The 15944-nt window shown below is 38.4% G+C and overlaps 1 protein-coding gene across 2 annotated transcripts in view; it reads right to left on the bottom strand.

The window, feature by feature from the left end:
- The window catches only part of TSPAN12 (tetraspanin 12), a 68239-nt gene that overhangs the window by 36519 nt on the left and 15776 nt on the right, over nt 1-15944 (bottom strand). For both annotated transcript variants that reach the window (XM_028489832.2, XM_028489833.1), the window contains 2 exons: nt 15728-15810; nt 14271-14406 (listed from right to left, as the gene is read on the bottom strand). In XM_028489832.2, the coding sequence (XP_028345633.1) occupies nt 14271-14406; nt 15728-15810 (219 nt within the window). The remainder of the gene's footprint in view (nt 1-14270; nt 14407-15727; nt 15811-15944) is intronic.

Below are 15944 nucleotides of genomic sequence, written 5' to 3'. Positions count from 1 at the left end.
GAGCACAGGCTCCGGACGCGCAGGCTCAGCGGCCACGGCTCACGGTCCCAGCTGCTCCGCGGCACGTGGGATCCTCCCAGACCGGGGCGCGAACCCGGTTCCCCTGCATCGGCAGGCGGACGCGCAACCACTGCGCCACCAGGGAAGCCCAAAAGTATATTAAAAGTATGTAAAAAATCAAGTATTCTTATAGGTATATATGTGTATGTGCAAATGTATGTATGTGCGTTTATTATGTCAAAGGTATAAATATACATTGTATAAATTATTCTGTAAAACATATTACAAAAATATCATTAGCTATATTTTTGAAAAGAGAAAATGGAGCTAGGTACATTGAGAGGCAACAGAACACTAAGTTTTTCAGAGCACAGTTCCTGGAGTCAAGCATCCTGGATTCAGATCCCAGCTCTACCACTTTGTAGTTGGGCAAATCACTTAACCTTTCTGTGTCTCTGTGTCCTCATCTATAAAGTGGAGATAACAATCATGGCAACCTTATAGTATAGTTGGGAGAATTTAATGAGCCAATACATGTAAAGCACATACAATACTGGCTGGCACATAGTACATATTATATCACGGATGTTGGCAGTGGTGTTAGCAATATCTCACGATCCATCATCTATAGACCGCCCCCACTACTGAACACAAATGCACACAAGTACATGTTCACACAGGTATTTACAAAGCCTTTCTTGTCTTTTTTTTTTTTTCCGCTACGTGGGCCTCTCACTGCCGCGGCCTCTCCAGTGGCAGAGCACAGGCTCCGGACGCGCAGGCTCAGCGGCCATGGCTCACGGGCCCAGCCGCTCCGCGGCACATGGGATCTTCCCGGACCGCGGCACGAACCCACGTCCCCTGCATAGGCAGGCGGGCTCTCAACCACGGAGCCACCAGGGAAGCCCCCTTTCTTGTCTTTGAATTAAAACACCTACATTCCCATCTCTGACCTTTTCCAGTAGGAAAAAAACAACAAAAAAAAGACTACCAGTAATATCAAACTTTTAAGGATGGCAAAAAAAATTCCTTTTTCCCTCCTCCAAATAATGCCTAATTAAAGGCACAAATGCTGCTTTAACTACTATATCAAATTCCTTGACACTTTATCTCAATAATTCCATCTCTTTTTATGTTTTGAGCTTACATTAAGTCAGTCAGATCAGCTTCTTTTAAAGTTAATAGTAAAATTAACTTTTGTTCTTATTCATATTTTACAATTTTCATAATGAAATATAATGTCATATAGCCAATGAGTGCTTAACAGTTCATTAAATTGAACTTTCATAAAAACACTAATAAATGAAATAAATATTACTTATGTACTGTTAATAATTGATTTAACAAAATTTCAAAGAAAGTAATATTTGTTTTGTACAAAATATTTCAAATAATTTTCACTTTGGGGAAAATAGATTTATTTTAAATTTTTCCTTTCTAACTTCTATCAATCTAATGAAAAGAAGAAAGCAATCTGCCCTAACAAAGCCAATCAATTTATTAAGAATATTAAACTTTATAAGCAGTTGAGAAATATAGGAAAAGATACGTTCAATTACTAAGAGCTTTTTAATAGGAACTATGCTCTATTGATATAAAACATCCTCATCATATCCAGTTTTATGGATAGAGGACTCTGTGATACATACTATCTAAAGGAAACAAAAAATCCTATATCCAACCTACGATAAATAGACAAAACAGTTATTCTCCAAACTGTTTTCCTGTATAAATGCCAACTGGAAAAGAATTTTTACATTAAAACAAAACTGTAATGTCTTCCATGAAACACTTATATATATAAGTTTCTCTGTGCAAGTAAAGCAGATAATAAACCACATATCACAGAACCTCCTCAATGAGCATATATTTCACTGGGTGAGAAGTATAAACACTGTAAAAGTTATTTTAATCTGCTAGTCTCTTAATTCATAACTAAAAACTCAGATTGTTTTTTCATAAGTAACACTCAACATAATTTAAAACCACAAAGTCAGATTTGCTTATCTTGGAACACTAATACAACCTGAGACTCACCTCTCCACAAATAAAAACTATTTCAAAATATAACATACTTTACTGGACATTTGAATATTTTAAAAACACGGTGCCTTTTGACTCCTACCTACATGCTACATAACCAACTCTTTTAATAAACAAAAAGTTTGATGAAAGGCCTGCATTCACTAAATGATAAATGATAAACTCCAGTCTCTACCCTGTCAAATGCTAAACTCTGCAAGCTTTCAGTGCTAAGTATCTCTATGTCAGTTGTTTATTTTTCCTTTCCCAGTGATTGGAGGTTTAAAAATATTATATTACTTAAAGTTAGTAAATAAGAGAATTCCAGTGCCAAATATTTGTACAAGATAATGGAACGGCTGACATTCTGTTAAGAATCCACCGGGACTAAACTACTAACAGTCCAAAAGCACTTGTGCTTAGAACACACATCCACACAAAGCCTCTGTTTTAGCCAAGTCTCAAAACGATGTCATAGCAGACACAGGCTTGGTACTTTCTGAAGGCCAATTATTCACCATGTTCTGTGTGTCTTTACAAAATTTTCCAAGAAAAGGCAGCATTAAATTTCCTTTCTTTTAAGAATTATAAATGAGATGAGTTCAGTCTAATTTAGAAAAAGCTAGAACTATAAACCAGTTTTTGAAGAAACAAAGTCTTGTCATTCCTGAGCCCATGCAGAAAGGTGAGCTAAAGTAAGAAAGTATCGGTATGCTGTGGTTCTTTGTTCATGCTTACATTTGAATAAATACATAGAAGAATCTTTGTAATAATGTATCTTAATTTACTCCCCTTTTCCATTTTATTTACACTGGTAATTTGTTGAGCTAGTTTCTCTATCAAAGATGTTGGTGAAGTTCAGAGTAATAAGCGTTTGCTTCACACGCTGTTCAAATTCTGAGACAGAGAAACGTATTATGCCAAAATCGGAGGGACTTAGCCAGGGGCTACGGGTTCTCGGGGTCAGTGATGTATATCGTGATAGGTAACACATTAAGGGTGAGGCAATAAAGCAACTGGACACGCTAGACGGGTCACCATGTATATAGCTTCTGTTGCTTTGTAAGCCAGGTCAGCCAAAGACTGCATGCTCGGCCCCAATGCAAAAGATTTACAGGGTGTTTCTGGTCTCGGAAGAGGTTGTCTCTATGTATTACTGGGCTATTCCTCAGAATGCAAGACAGGAGTCCCCATCACCAGAACCTCGGCAGGAAAGTACAGAGGAAGTATCCTAAGCAGCACAGTCAAAGAACACCAGACTCAATTCTGATCCAGCTCATGCCTCTCAGACGCAAACGGGGCCAGATACCTCACAAACACAAGAGGAGCGTGAGTTCATTACCACCGGCGTCTTTAGGACAACATCATTTACAAGACAACAGATTAGGAAATTGGAAATTTTAAAGGATTTTATTAGGTAGAAAGGGAATTCATACTTTAATATCTGCAATAACTTTTTTTTTTTTTTTTTTTTTTTTTTGCGGTACGCGGGCCTCTCACTGCCGTGGCCTCTCCCGTTGCGGAGCACAGGCTCCGGACGCGCAGGCTCAGCGCCCATGCGACCATGGCTCACAGGCCCAGCCTCTCCGCAGCATGTGGGATCGTCCCAGCCCGGGGCACGAACCCGGGTCCCCTGCATTGGTAGGCGGACTCTCAACCACTGCGCCACCAGGGAAGCCCTGCAATAACTTTTGAATCATTCTATAACTATATTTGTGAAAATATCTTCTAAATCACTTTCTTTTGTTTTACCTTTATTTTCAGACAAGATATACATTTTAACTTACCTTTGTACCTTCTTCAGAAAAACCTCAAACCTATTTGTTAAAGAGTATTAAAGGGAAATGTTTCCATTAAATTTTATAAATCCACAAATACAAATATTTATGATAAGTGAAGAGGTTTATTCTTTTATTTTTCTTCTTGATAAATCTATTCCAGCAAAAACACTTTCTTCCTGAACCAAAAATATGTATTTTCTTTTTTAAAATAATAAAGTAGAAGAACACAAGCCGATCCACAGTCATGCTTAACGTTCAGGGAAAGAAAACCATATGTGAATAATGATAAAATCACTAAATTGTCACCAAAGTTGCCCGAACGTCAGTAATTCAGTCTAATTGGTAGAAGGAACAATTTGAATTAAATAGCATGAATTACAGATCAATTTTAAAGAAATGCATGTTTGTTACAACAAATATTTTAGCTATAAGAATACTGAAAAGTAGAGATCCTTAAAGACCTGCCTTTATAAACAGATTAATGATGATTTGAAAGGAGCATATCCATTATCTGTAGGTAAGTGCTTCTAACATGCTTAAAAAGTTTGTTCTCAAACAAGTTAAGCAGTTCTACAACAATCCTCTGCTACTAGTCAATTGTTTATGGAACGTTTTTTTTCCCCTGAGTCTGGGAAATTGTGGCAGCATTCCAAAGAACTACTGTTCTAACCATTCCACAAGAGCCCTGGGCGGGCTGGTCTCCCTAAGGGCATCCTAGCCCCACACCCAGTTTCCTGGTGCCTACTTTAGCTTACTAACTATAATTTGGCTATTAAACCTGAATTAAACACATCCAGATTAATAAAATTTTGTTTACAATGTATATCTGGGAAAAAATTCTAAAGCATTAATTAGCTAGACTGCCCCACCTGAAAACCTTTATTCCTTCATCAGTAAAGGCACATTGTTAGAATAAAATATGTCTTCCATTCTCTCTTCCATCATTAAAAAGGGTTCTCTAAATGTGAAGCCCCCTTAGACCAGAGTGGCAGGACCAGGTAGCTATCTTCTCCCAGGTAAATGAGAAAAAGGCCCAGAAGAAAGCAAGAACAGACACTGCTTCCTGGGTTATGTAGCAAAAGAGCATATCACATCACTCTGCAGCTCCCAAAACTTCACACTGCAGAGTAGGTGCACAAGATTTATTCAAGACATCTCCATAATTCGGCCATAGGTCACACAGCCAAGTCTCAGCCTTGTAAGCCTGGCACACATCTATCCAATGACCTACACATGCCCTTTGCCAAGCACTCCATGAGCTTCTGAGTCTTATCACAACTGCTCCCTCCACTAGCCTTCCAATTCCTCAAAGTCCCTTGCTTCCCCTGCAAAGGCCCTTCTCCCACCTCTGTCCATGATTCACCGGCCACCCAAATTCTGCCCTCCCCCTCAGATCTCAGTTCAAATGATTCCTCATGTCCCTTTATTAAATGCTCTTGGTAGAACAAGGCTATCTATTGTTCCTTACAGTTCTTTTAAAGTACTTTAATAACACAAAAGAGAACTTTTAGAATTAAAATATTTTAATTACAAAAAGCAAACTTCTCCAAGTCTTGTTAAAAGTTATCAGTCTGCGTCTTCAACTTGGCTGTGTAAACCCTGCACAGAACCTGAAAATTTATAATATTTTAAATGCTTGTTTCCTAGAAGAGGCACTGAAAAGATTCATATTTTTACTTAACTAGCAACAATTCTTACATTGGCACGTATCATCTAATAAAATTCCAACTTTCTTAAAGATGTTTCTAAAATGTCTTCATAGTTGTAACCATATTGTGGAAATTTGTAGTTTCCAAATTTTAAAGTTTTAAAACTAAAATAATGGTAATCTAAAGAAAGTTCAGGGATAATCACTTATTTCTGAATAATTCAAATGTAGTGCTTAAGAGGAATACTAAGTGATACAACTACAGTGTTTATACATTTTAAATAAAATTTAAATTAGTGTTTCTGTCATGTGAACTGAGAAGATTCGTCTTAATCTGAGCACATAATTGGGGCCTGTAATAACCCTTTATCTGAATAAAGGGGGAAATGGGGACTTCCCTGTTGGTCCAGTGGTGAAGACTCCATGCTTCCACTGCAGGGGGCACAGGTTCGATCCCTGGTCAGGGAACTAAGATCCCACATGCCACGCAGCAAGGCCAAAAAAAAAAAAAAAAAAAAAAAAAAAAATCCCTTCTACAAATAAAGGGGGAAATATATGGATCACAAATCTGAAAAAGTAGGTGTTTTTAATTTATGAAATTTCATGAAAAAACCTTTAATGCATAAGCTATTATTTAGTCATCAAATTCATCAGATATTGCATATTAAGTAAATATTCAACATCATTTTTCTATACAGGTTTTCTGAAAGCTACTTTCCTCATTATAGCTTAAATGACTTAATTCTCTCATCTTTTACATGTGTCATTTGCTTGTCTATTGATTTAACTCTGTTTCCTGAGTCATCTAGACACCGATAGGATTTTGAATGAATAGCTACTGTTTTACCTTGGCCAAAGGAAGTCAATAGATGTTGGACCCAGATGTGAAAGCAAAAACTCTACACAATTGCTGAATTAACCTCAAGGTAGCATTTGCTGAACCTGTAACCAGCATCCACAGCAAAATCACCCTTTCAGAGCACGTGCTGCCAGAGAAATATCTGTCACTGAACTCTGAACAGACTAAGGATATTCATCAAATCAATGGGTATAGATTTATATGGCTTATAATTAACCAAAGCTATCGCAAATGTATATAATAAGAAACAATATATAACAAAGCTTAAAATGCTTATCATGACAGAGTATACCTAAATTATACCAAAGTCAGAAATACAAAACCTTGAGCCATTCATACTTCAAACCCTAAAGTAAGCAAAAAGTCCAAAGAACACTCAAGATCCTGTCACAAAGACCCACCACTAAGGGCATGAATATCATGACATTTCCTTTCAGAGACATCTGCTTATGTGCTTTTCTGGGGTATAATTAGAGACAGTCAAACCGACCACTTAAGAAACAGAAAGGTTAATGGAACTCTGTCCTGGGTTTTGTGTGCATACAAAACCAAGATGTGCAAGCTGAGCCTCCGGATGCAGAAATGCCTACATCATCTTCAGTTTCCTCTGCTTGAAATTTTTGTGAGTTTAACAACTAAATTTTAAAGCTATAGTTCTAAAAGAATTCTAGTTAACATGTCAAAATAAAACGCATATACTGAAGGGATATGTTTCTATTAGATGAACAACGCATAAATATTGAATACCCCGTTTCCTCATGTCAAGTAATAGACAAACATTACTATCATGTGCAAAAATTCTATCTCAGCAAAGTCTGCTGAATTCAGCTGCCTTCCACTCAGTCCCCAAAGTCTTAGTCTAGACCCCGTGCATGGCTTCCAAAGACTAGGGTATAACCACTAACCAGCCTTCCCAATGCCTCCAGCCCTTAATGTTATCATTTCATTAAACGCTGGAAACACCCATTGACTCTCTATAGTCCAAGGAATAACATCAGACTCTCCTGCAAAGACCTTCATGGTTGGACTACTTCATGCGCTTTTCACTGACACCATAGCCACATGGAACTTCTAAGTTTTGCCTAAACTTGCCATGTTCTTTCACTCTTCTGTATCTTTGCACATACTCTTCATGCGGTTTCCCTCCTCCACCAGAAAACTCTTACACTTTTTCAACATCCAGCTCAAATAAAGACTCTCCTGCAAAACCTACCGGAAATTTCCAACCGCTCCTTGTTCAGGGTTCCCACACTAATTTATTTATAACCTTAATACTGTATCGTGCTGTGATATTTTCTTTGCAATCTCCCATTTCATCTTTGTATCTCATGTCTATCACAGACTGAGTACTCAGTATATGTTTACAGAGGGAAAAAGGAAAGAGAGGGGAAGGAAAGAGGGCAGAAAGGGAAAGAGAAGTTGTTTGATTCTTGGACAGGATAAGGGAGAACGATGGTTGAATTTTTAGAGTTCCTTCCTTAATAAGGACATTAAAAGATTATATTTTTAAAAGTTGAATGACTACTGAATACCTTGGATTACAGATGAAGCATATTTAAGTTTTATAGAAATAGTGCCAGTAATTAATTAAATGTATTCCAGTCATTGGGTGTTGGAATGAAACACGTATAGACTTGGAGCATAAATTGAATCTGAATGCTAATGAAAGCAGCTAGCAGGTGTGTATCTTCAGACACCCTACTTCCCCTCAGGTGTAAAATAAGTCTAACCATATAAAGTTGCTATAAGTATTTTCTGAGAAAACAGAGTGAAACTCTGGGTAGATGCTGAACATGCAATCAGGGATATGATGGACTTTGATTTAGAAATAAAGGTGCTAGGCTATCAACCAAAACTATAAATAGCAAATAATAAAGATATTTAACTTAATAATTTAATTTTAACTTAATGGGTTATAAGGAGCTGTATAATTATTAAATGTATAACTACTTAAAAGAAAGACTTAAACAGAGTCAGTAGAAAATTAACTACTATTTAAAGATATTCCCGTTTTGCATTATGATTTTAAATAACAGAAAACTGAGGATGGTTAATTTCTCCATGGCCATTAAAAATGTACTTGATTTCTCTTAAGAGAATCATTTCAACTCTGGTTCAACCACTGGATATTTTAAGAAAGCTTTAAAAGTGCTTCCACACAATCACTAGCTATGTGCAAATTCTCTGGGATAATAAAAGTGAAAAAAAAAAAAAAAGAAAACTTTCCCTTTTAAATACAAGGTACCGATAAACATGTAAGGCGCAGGCAACTTAATTTCTGACCAGTGCCTGACAAGTTGTGGTTTGCTGGCAGCTGAGCATATATTAGCATCACACTGACAAATGACGATCTCCTGACGGTGACATTCAGCTGTTGTCGATATTGTAAACATGTCTGTTCAATCTGTTTACATTCCCCCTGAGCTGGCACTGCTTTCCTAATGCCTCTGTTAATAGCAAGGTAGAATTGCAATAACAAATGAATTTCATTTAGACTACAGCTAAAAGCCTTGGGAAGTACCCATCTAAAGCTTGAAACCAATTTCCATTTAGCTTCAATTTCTCTTGTAAAGAGAAAAGGAATTTCCGTTACCGAAATTACTTTGAAAGTCATGGCACATTCAAGCTTATCTTCCTAGTCATTTTGGCTTGTTTTCCCAATATAATTAGAATTTAATTACTTGTAATATCCTCCTATAAGTATATAAAAGTTTCTGTTCTGTGACAGTTTCATATTTATTAAGAACAAATCTGGTTAGAGTAGGGTTGCCAAATTCAGCAAATAAAAATACAAGATGCTCATTTAAATCTGAGTTTCAGATAAAAAATAATGTTTTAGTAGATGTATATATCCTAAATATTGCATGGGACAAACTTATACGAAACTATTATTTGTCATCTATCTGAAATACAAGTTTAATTGGATGTCCTGTAGTTTATTTAGGAAACTTAAATTAGGGTGTTTTAGCAATCTACATCTATAATTCAATAAAAGCGTCAACTTCATGACCAAGATTCACCAGAAATGTTTTCCTACACGTGGTCTCTTAGCCTGCAGTTGTTTTTTTGGAGGGGTGAGTGTGGGAAGGCAGGTCGGTTATAAAGATCTGTTTTGAGCCTCTCTGACTTTTTCTCGATCAGTCTGATGAATAATGGCATTTTGATTTTTGCTTAAACAGCACCATAGCCCAGTTGCCAGACCTTTTCTTAGTAGTCATTCAAGAGCTGTGGCAGCTCTCAGAGATACTGGTGGTCTTTTTTTAAAAAAAAAAAAAAAAAAAAAAGCTTTCTTCTCTAATCTGGTTTACAGGTCTTAAAAGTGAAGCCCAATTTTGAGTACAAGGAAATGGACAAGTTGGATCGAATGCACTGGGCTTATTTAAACACTTACATCCAAAATTAAGGAACCTCCTAATTAAAAAAAAAAAATTAGGATAAAAAGCTAAAGGACACAAAGGAAGAAATCATGTGAGTTTCATTGCAAATATCTGCCAAAGACCTAACATCCTGTCATATCCTGCGTTAGTGCTCACCCCTTTAACAGGCCACTGTTGTCAAACCTATGTAACAGCCCTTAAAATCTCACCCTCTTCACTGCCTTCCAGACACCATCCTCCCTATCTGAGGTGCTGGCCACTTCTACTCACACTGTTCTAATTTCCTATTACTTGATTTCATAAAAAGTTATTAAACAATAGGCAAGATGAATGGTTCATATTATCAAGTTGTTTGTAGTCTGGCAGTTTGGGCTGGTTATAAAAAAAGGGAACATTATAATAGGAGAAATGCACTGGACTTCAAAAGTTGAGACATGTCTGTTGGAGACATCGGTAAAGACCCAATGAGAATGGGCTTGGCAGTCAGAAACCCAGAGGTCTGAATCAAAGCTTTACCTGCTAGTGCTGAGTGACCTTGGACATATTACTGAAGCTCTCTGAACCTCATTTGTAATCATCTATCTTAGATGATTGTTGTTGAGTTTAAAATGAAAGATCATAGGGAAAATGTTTTATACAATGTGAGATACCTAATCCTTAAGGTATACTAAGTATTAATAATTGAATAATAGTAAGATATTTAAGCATTTAAGAAAAGGCAGCAATTACAGAGTAAAATAGTGAAGTTGTTGCAAACATGTTGTTCGAACTAGACTGTGATGATCTGAATACCATAAACTCCATTTACTAGCTATGCAAACAGGCAAATCACTGAGCCAACCTGTGCTTCATTTCCTCATCTATATTATGGGAATAATAATAGTATCTATCTCAAAATTGATTAATTAATGTAAAGCCCTTCATATAAAAATTTCATTTAAACCTCTACGCGTCTGAAAGCATTACAGTTGGTAAACACATGAGAAATGTTAACTACTTTGATTATCATCATCATCTTTGTCATTATTACAATTTTAGGAGGTAGTATTTCAGGCAAATTGTAATGGGCTGGTAGTACTGAAACAAAAGCATTAAGAAGAAATTCCCAGCTAAGGGACGGCAGGAATAAGAACAGGAAAGAACAGTCAGAAAATGAAGTAGGTAAGAAAGCTAAAAATGGCAGATGAAGGTTTGATTGCAGAAGAGCTTGATGCAAGATTGAAGTGTCTCTAAACACTTCATTACCCAACCAGAAGTCTTTCAAAGTTTCAGAACAGAGGAGTAATGCGATCACTGTTGCATTGTATTAACCGGCAGCACTGGTTTGGGGTAAATTAGGAGACAACAGAGGCAGGAAGTTTAGTTAGGGGCCTCTGCACTGTTGCAGCAAGAAGTCAGGAGAGGGACCTCCCTGGTGGCACAATGGTTAAGAATCCGCCTGCCAGTGCCAGGGTTGCAGCAAGAAGTCAGGAGAGGGACCTCCCTGGTGGCACAATGGTTAAGAATTTGATTGCAGAAGAGCTTGATGCAAGATTGAAGTGTCTCTAAACACTTCATTACCCAACCAGAAGTCTTTCAAAGTTTCAGAACAGAGGAGTAATGCGATCACTGTTGCATTGTATTAACCGGCAGCACTGGTTTGGGGTAAATTAGGAGACAACAGAGGCAGGAAGTTTAGTTAGGGGCCTCTGCACTGTTGCAGCAAGAAGTCAGGAGAGGGACCTCCCTGGTGGCACAATGGTTAAGAATCCGCCTGCCAGTGCCAGGGACACGGGTTCAATCCCTGGTCCAGGAAGATCCCACATGCCGCAGAGCAACTAAGCCCGTGTGTAACAACTACTGAGCCTGCGCTCTGGAGCCCGAGAGCCATAACTGCTGAAGCCCGCGTGCCTAGAGCCCCTCATCCGCAACAAGAGAAGCCACCGCGATGAGAACCTCGCGCACTGCAATGAAGAGTAGCCCCCGCTCACGGCAACTAGAGAAAGCCTGTGCGCAGCAACGAAGACTCAACGTAGCCAAAAATTTAAAAATAAATAAAATAAATTAAGGGGGAAAAAAAAAGTCAGGAGAGCCTGAACCTGGGCATTCCAAATAGGAAAAGAAGGGACGGGATTCCGAGATTGTAGGACTAGAACCTACAGGATTTGACAACTGTTTAGAGAAGGAGGCTATGGAAAGAAAGGCAGAGAAAAAACTGCCTGAGAAGCAGGTCAGATGCAGATCAGTTACGAGCAACAGGTAATTGGGAGCTGAGACCACAAATCATTCTTCAAGCAAAGGAAAGGCTGTGCTGGATTTAGACAGAGTGAGTAACATCTAGGAACTTGCTAGGAGGAGACAGGCAGCCCAATGGGAATGGGGAACAAACTGCCACAGATAGTCAACAGGAAGGAACAACCAAGAGCTGATGGCAGCCAGGGACACATGGAACAGCGATGCACTAAAAGCTGCTTTGTGGAAAAGAGTACATCCACCAAAAGGGGCGGGATGGGATAAAGCAGTATCAATCTATGCCAGTCATCCTCCTGGAGGAGAGGCTGACCCCTTGGGACTGAGCTTGGAGCTCTTCTCTAGCCTCAGTACTCAGAGCAAATCCTAATAGAGGTCTTGTCAGACAGTAGTGAAATTGTCTATCTATCCACTGTGTATACACTGGTCTGATGGCAAAGGCTAATAGTGCCTATATTCTCCATAAATGTTTGAAGAATGAATGAATGAACAAGTTTCTGGCCCTTAGAACCTCAGTCCTCCATGTCACCTTTGCAACACAAGGTTCTTTCCAACATCACAAACTAGCTCCCATGCACAAGTCTCTATGACTCATCCTGCCCCAAGGAGAGCCCAAATTACCTCGTTATTTGTCAAATTTTTTTACTTGCATTCAAGCAATCTAATGGAATGCATAAATGGTTTTCAAAATATGTTCCTAAAAGTCTTTGAAGTTCCATGAAATAGGCTATCCTACCCCACCCCACCTCCACAGTCCAGGGACCATCCAGAATCATACCAGTTGGGAGAAGGAAGAAGAACAGCAGCCATATTTAAATTGGTTGTATACATAGGACATCATTGTAAGATTGTGGTTTTAAAAAGGATTCTGAGATTTTTTTTTTTTGAGTTTCAATACCTTATCCATCCTTTAAACTGTAAGTTTCATATAAAGTAAGTCCTTTAGTTTGTTTAAATTATTGTCCAAATTTCTTGAATTGCAACCTAGGTTCCAAACCCTTCCACCTCCTCTCCCCTGAGAGAAGAAAATTAACGACATATTATAAATAAAATACAGTCAAAAGCATTGTATACCAAAGTGAACAGAAGTAAGGCAATGGGCATGTCCCCTTTCTCTGAGAGTGGTTTATCTTCTGCAGCATTTTCTGTTTTCCAATCATGGACCTGAAGAGTTATCCTCCACGAAGCCAAGTAATAACATTAACACAGGCTGTTCCTGTGAAATGCAAAGCTTTAGTTCAGCTTCACACTAAGAGTCTGTTTTAATGGGCTTGGGACGGGAGCTAGTCAAGCCCTGGCGTGCGGGAGCTGTCTCCTGAGAGCCAGTCTGTGCTCATCTCTCCCCAGCTCTGCATTCAGTAACGGCAAGTTGGTAGCCTGAAATCGACCATGCTGGGAGTATTTACATCACAGAAATCTTCAAATGCTACAAATCAGGGCTTTTTTTCTGCTCAGATATCCAGCTTATCAGTACACCATAAAAAAAACCTTTTTTTAAGTTCCCTACAAGAAATGAGTGCACAGATACCATTGAGAACTACTGCAAAGAAAGGAATATACTCAATGAATTACTTTTTAGGAATCTGATATGTCTGCAATTACATGTTAGCAGCCTCAAACCCCTGGGGCCATTAACATATAATATTTTATACACTCAATGAGCTTCAAAAATCTATATGTAAACTGTATTTTTAATTGACTCAAGTTTTTAATGTTAAAAGAGGGTTTGCTAATTTTTGAATTAAAGGCATAATCATAGATTTTGGAATCATAGAGTTTGAGTGCTGCAGGGAATTTAAGAAGTAATTTAGTCCAACTGTTCCAGAATTTTTAAAAAAACAAAACACTAAAACTATAGAAACTGAGTCTCATATCCACTAACCTACGTAAAGGCAGTGCCAGGATTATGATGTCTGTTTGCTACCTCACCACCTGAATTTCCACATGGGTTTAAGTGGTGGGTTTGCTTAAAACAAGAAAAGAGAGAAAGAAACAGAGTTCCATTATGACGTCTCAGTTTTAGTCCCGAGGGGCCTGTTGGAGTGGTAATAAGGTCCGTGACACTAGAAAAAATTCGTACTTTCAAATGAAAATGTCAACACATGGCCTGAGTGAAATAATTAAATAGTGTACATATTTCCGCACCTCAACTTCTGAGTACAGCAAATACTTGTACTGAAATCGTCTCTCATGGAAAGAACGCTTCCCTTCTCACAGGATGTTGAACAATGACCACAGATTAGGGAACCGCTATCACAGTTCCCTAAGCATGTAATCTTGTGCACTGATGAACCAATAATACATTACTGGTTGGTCTTTTGAACCACAATAAAGAATAGATATAAACACCGTACCCATGCAAGAAGCAAGAGATTTCTTTTTACTGTTCCACAGTATCCTAACATCCCCACGATGATCAGGAAACAGCAAACAGCAATCATGACTGGATGAACCACAGGAAAATAAGTCAAGATGACAGCCTCCTCTACCCTGAAAGAAGAACAATGATGTCATATTATAAATAAAATATAACCAAAATGCACCCAAGACACAGTACAACACAACTGACTTGTGTTAATAATCCTTTAAATCATCACGCCTCAAAGCTGATGACTGGATTTCTATTTCAAAACCACTGAACAATCACCAATTTGCTTGCTTGTTTTATTTTTTGTCTTGTTTGGTTTAGTTTTTTATACAAGTGGTAGCCTTCCTACCTCAGCTCATTTAAAATATAAGATAGGGGTCATCAGTAAAAAGTCGATCTAATATTAGCTCTGAAGCCTTAACCTGAGAAAACCACATGAGACTTTTCACCCGTGCCAGTACACGGGTTTCTCATTTTGGTGGCTTCTCATTTTGATGGCTTCTCTTGTTGCGGAGCACGGGCTCTAGGCGTGCAGGCTTCAGTAGTTGCGGCGCACAGGCTTAGTTGCTCTGTGGCATGTGGGATCTTCCTGGACCAGGGCTCGAACCTGTGCCCCTGCACTGGCAGGTGGATTCTTAACCACCACACCACCAGGGAAACCCTTTTCACCATTTCTTAACTGAGAAGACTCTCCCTACTCTTCTCTGGTCTGGGACTCCATATGCAGTGTGCACTTTCTCCCCAACAAATGACCTTTCCCAAAGATGTGAAACACTGCTATGGAAGGGAAATTGGTCTGAATTAAAAGGAAGGGAGGAAGATGCTTTCTGCTAAGACTATGAAAAAATTAACTAGAGCCATAACATAAGAGTAATAATTAAGATAACAAAAAAACGACCGTTACAAAGTGCTTACTAAGCTCCATCGTGTTAAGGACTTTATAGAAATGTATCTCAGTTAACCCTTAGGAAAATTCAGAGTGGTATATAATACAATCCCCATTCAGAGATGAAGAAACTGAGGCTCAGAGAAGTTAAGTAATTTGCCCCTTGAGATGTTAGTGGGTCAATCCTTGAAACTGGTTAAGAAAATGACATTTGGGGTTTGGTTTTCATTAGCTCAGGAATATGAAGGCAAGAAGAAGTTGGCCATCATTTTCTTAAGGAAAAGTAGCTGTGTCGTCCTTTATACACAAATATGACACGGCTGGCACACTGTCAGAAGGACAGGCGAGTGGTATCACTATAACCAGAAGTGTCCTCTAGAACCAGTGGTGCACCTTAATGAGATGCTGGAAAATGCAAGTGTTGCCATGGGCAGGAAAACCTTTCCAAACGATCGTGGATGAGCATTCCATCTAAACAGCCTAGGGCAAAGTTACTTAGAAACTAGTATATGAGGAAACCCTGATGAAAGAAATCAATCATTAATTATAAAGCCTACCTTGTTTCTGCAGTTAAAGTCAGAACATTATTTAGGTAGTCCCTCATCCAAGCGGAAACTGCCAACACGCTGATGGACATTAACTGGGGGGAAAAAAATACAAACTGGTGACGAAGGATTTATGCACCATGCTCTGCAGGCCTCATAATAAAAAATTAAGGATTTTATTTACATAATCATTATGTTTTTTCCTAATTACCATTTACCACCTGTTGAA

This window comes from Physeter macrocephalus, chromosome 5, assembly GCF_002837175.3.
Source record: "Physeter macrocephalus isolate SW-GA chromosome 5, ASM283717v5, whole genome shotgun sequence".
NCBI lineage: Eukaryota > Metazoa > Chordata > Mammalia > Artiodactyla > Physeteridae > Physeter > Physeter macrocephalus.
Note: the sequence above shows the minus strand (reverse complement) of the source record. Positions and strands in the feature narration are given on the sequence as shown.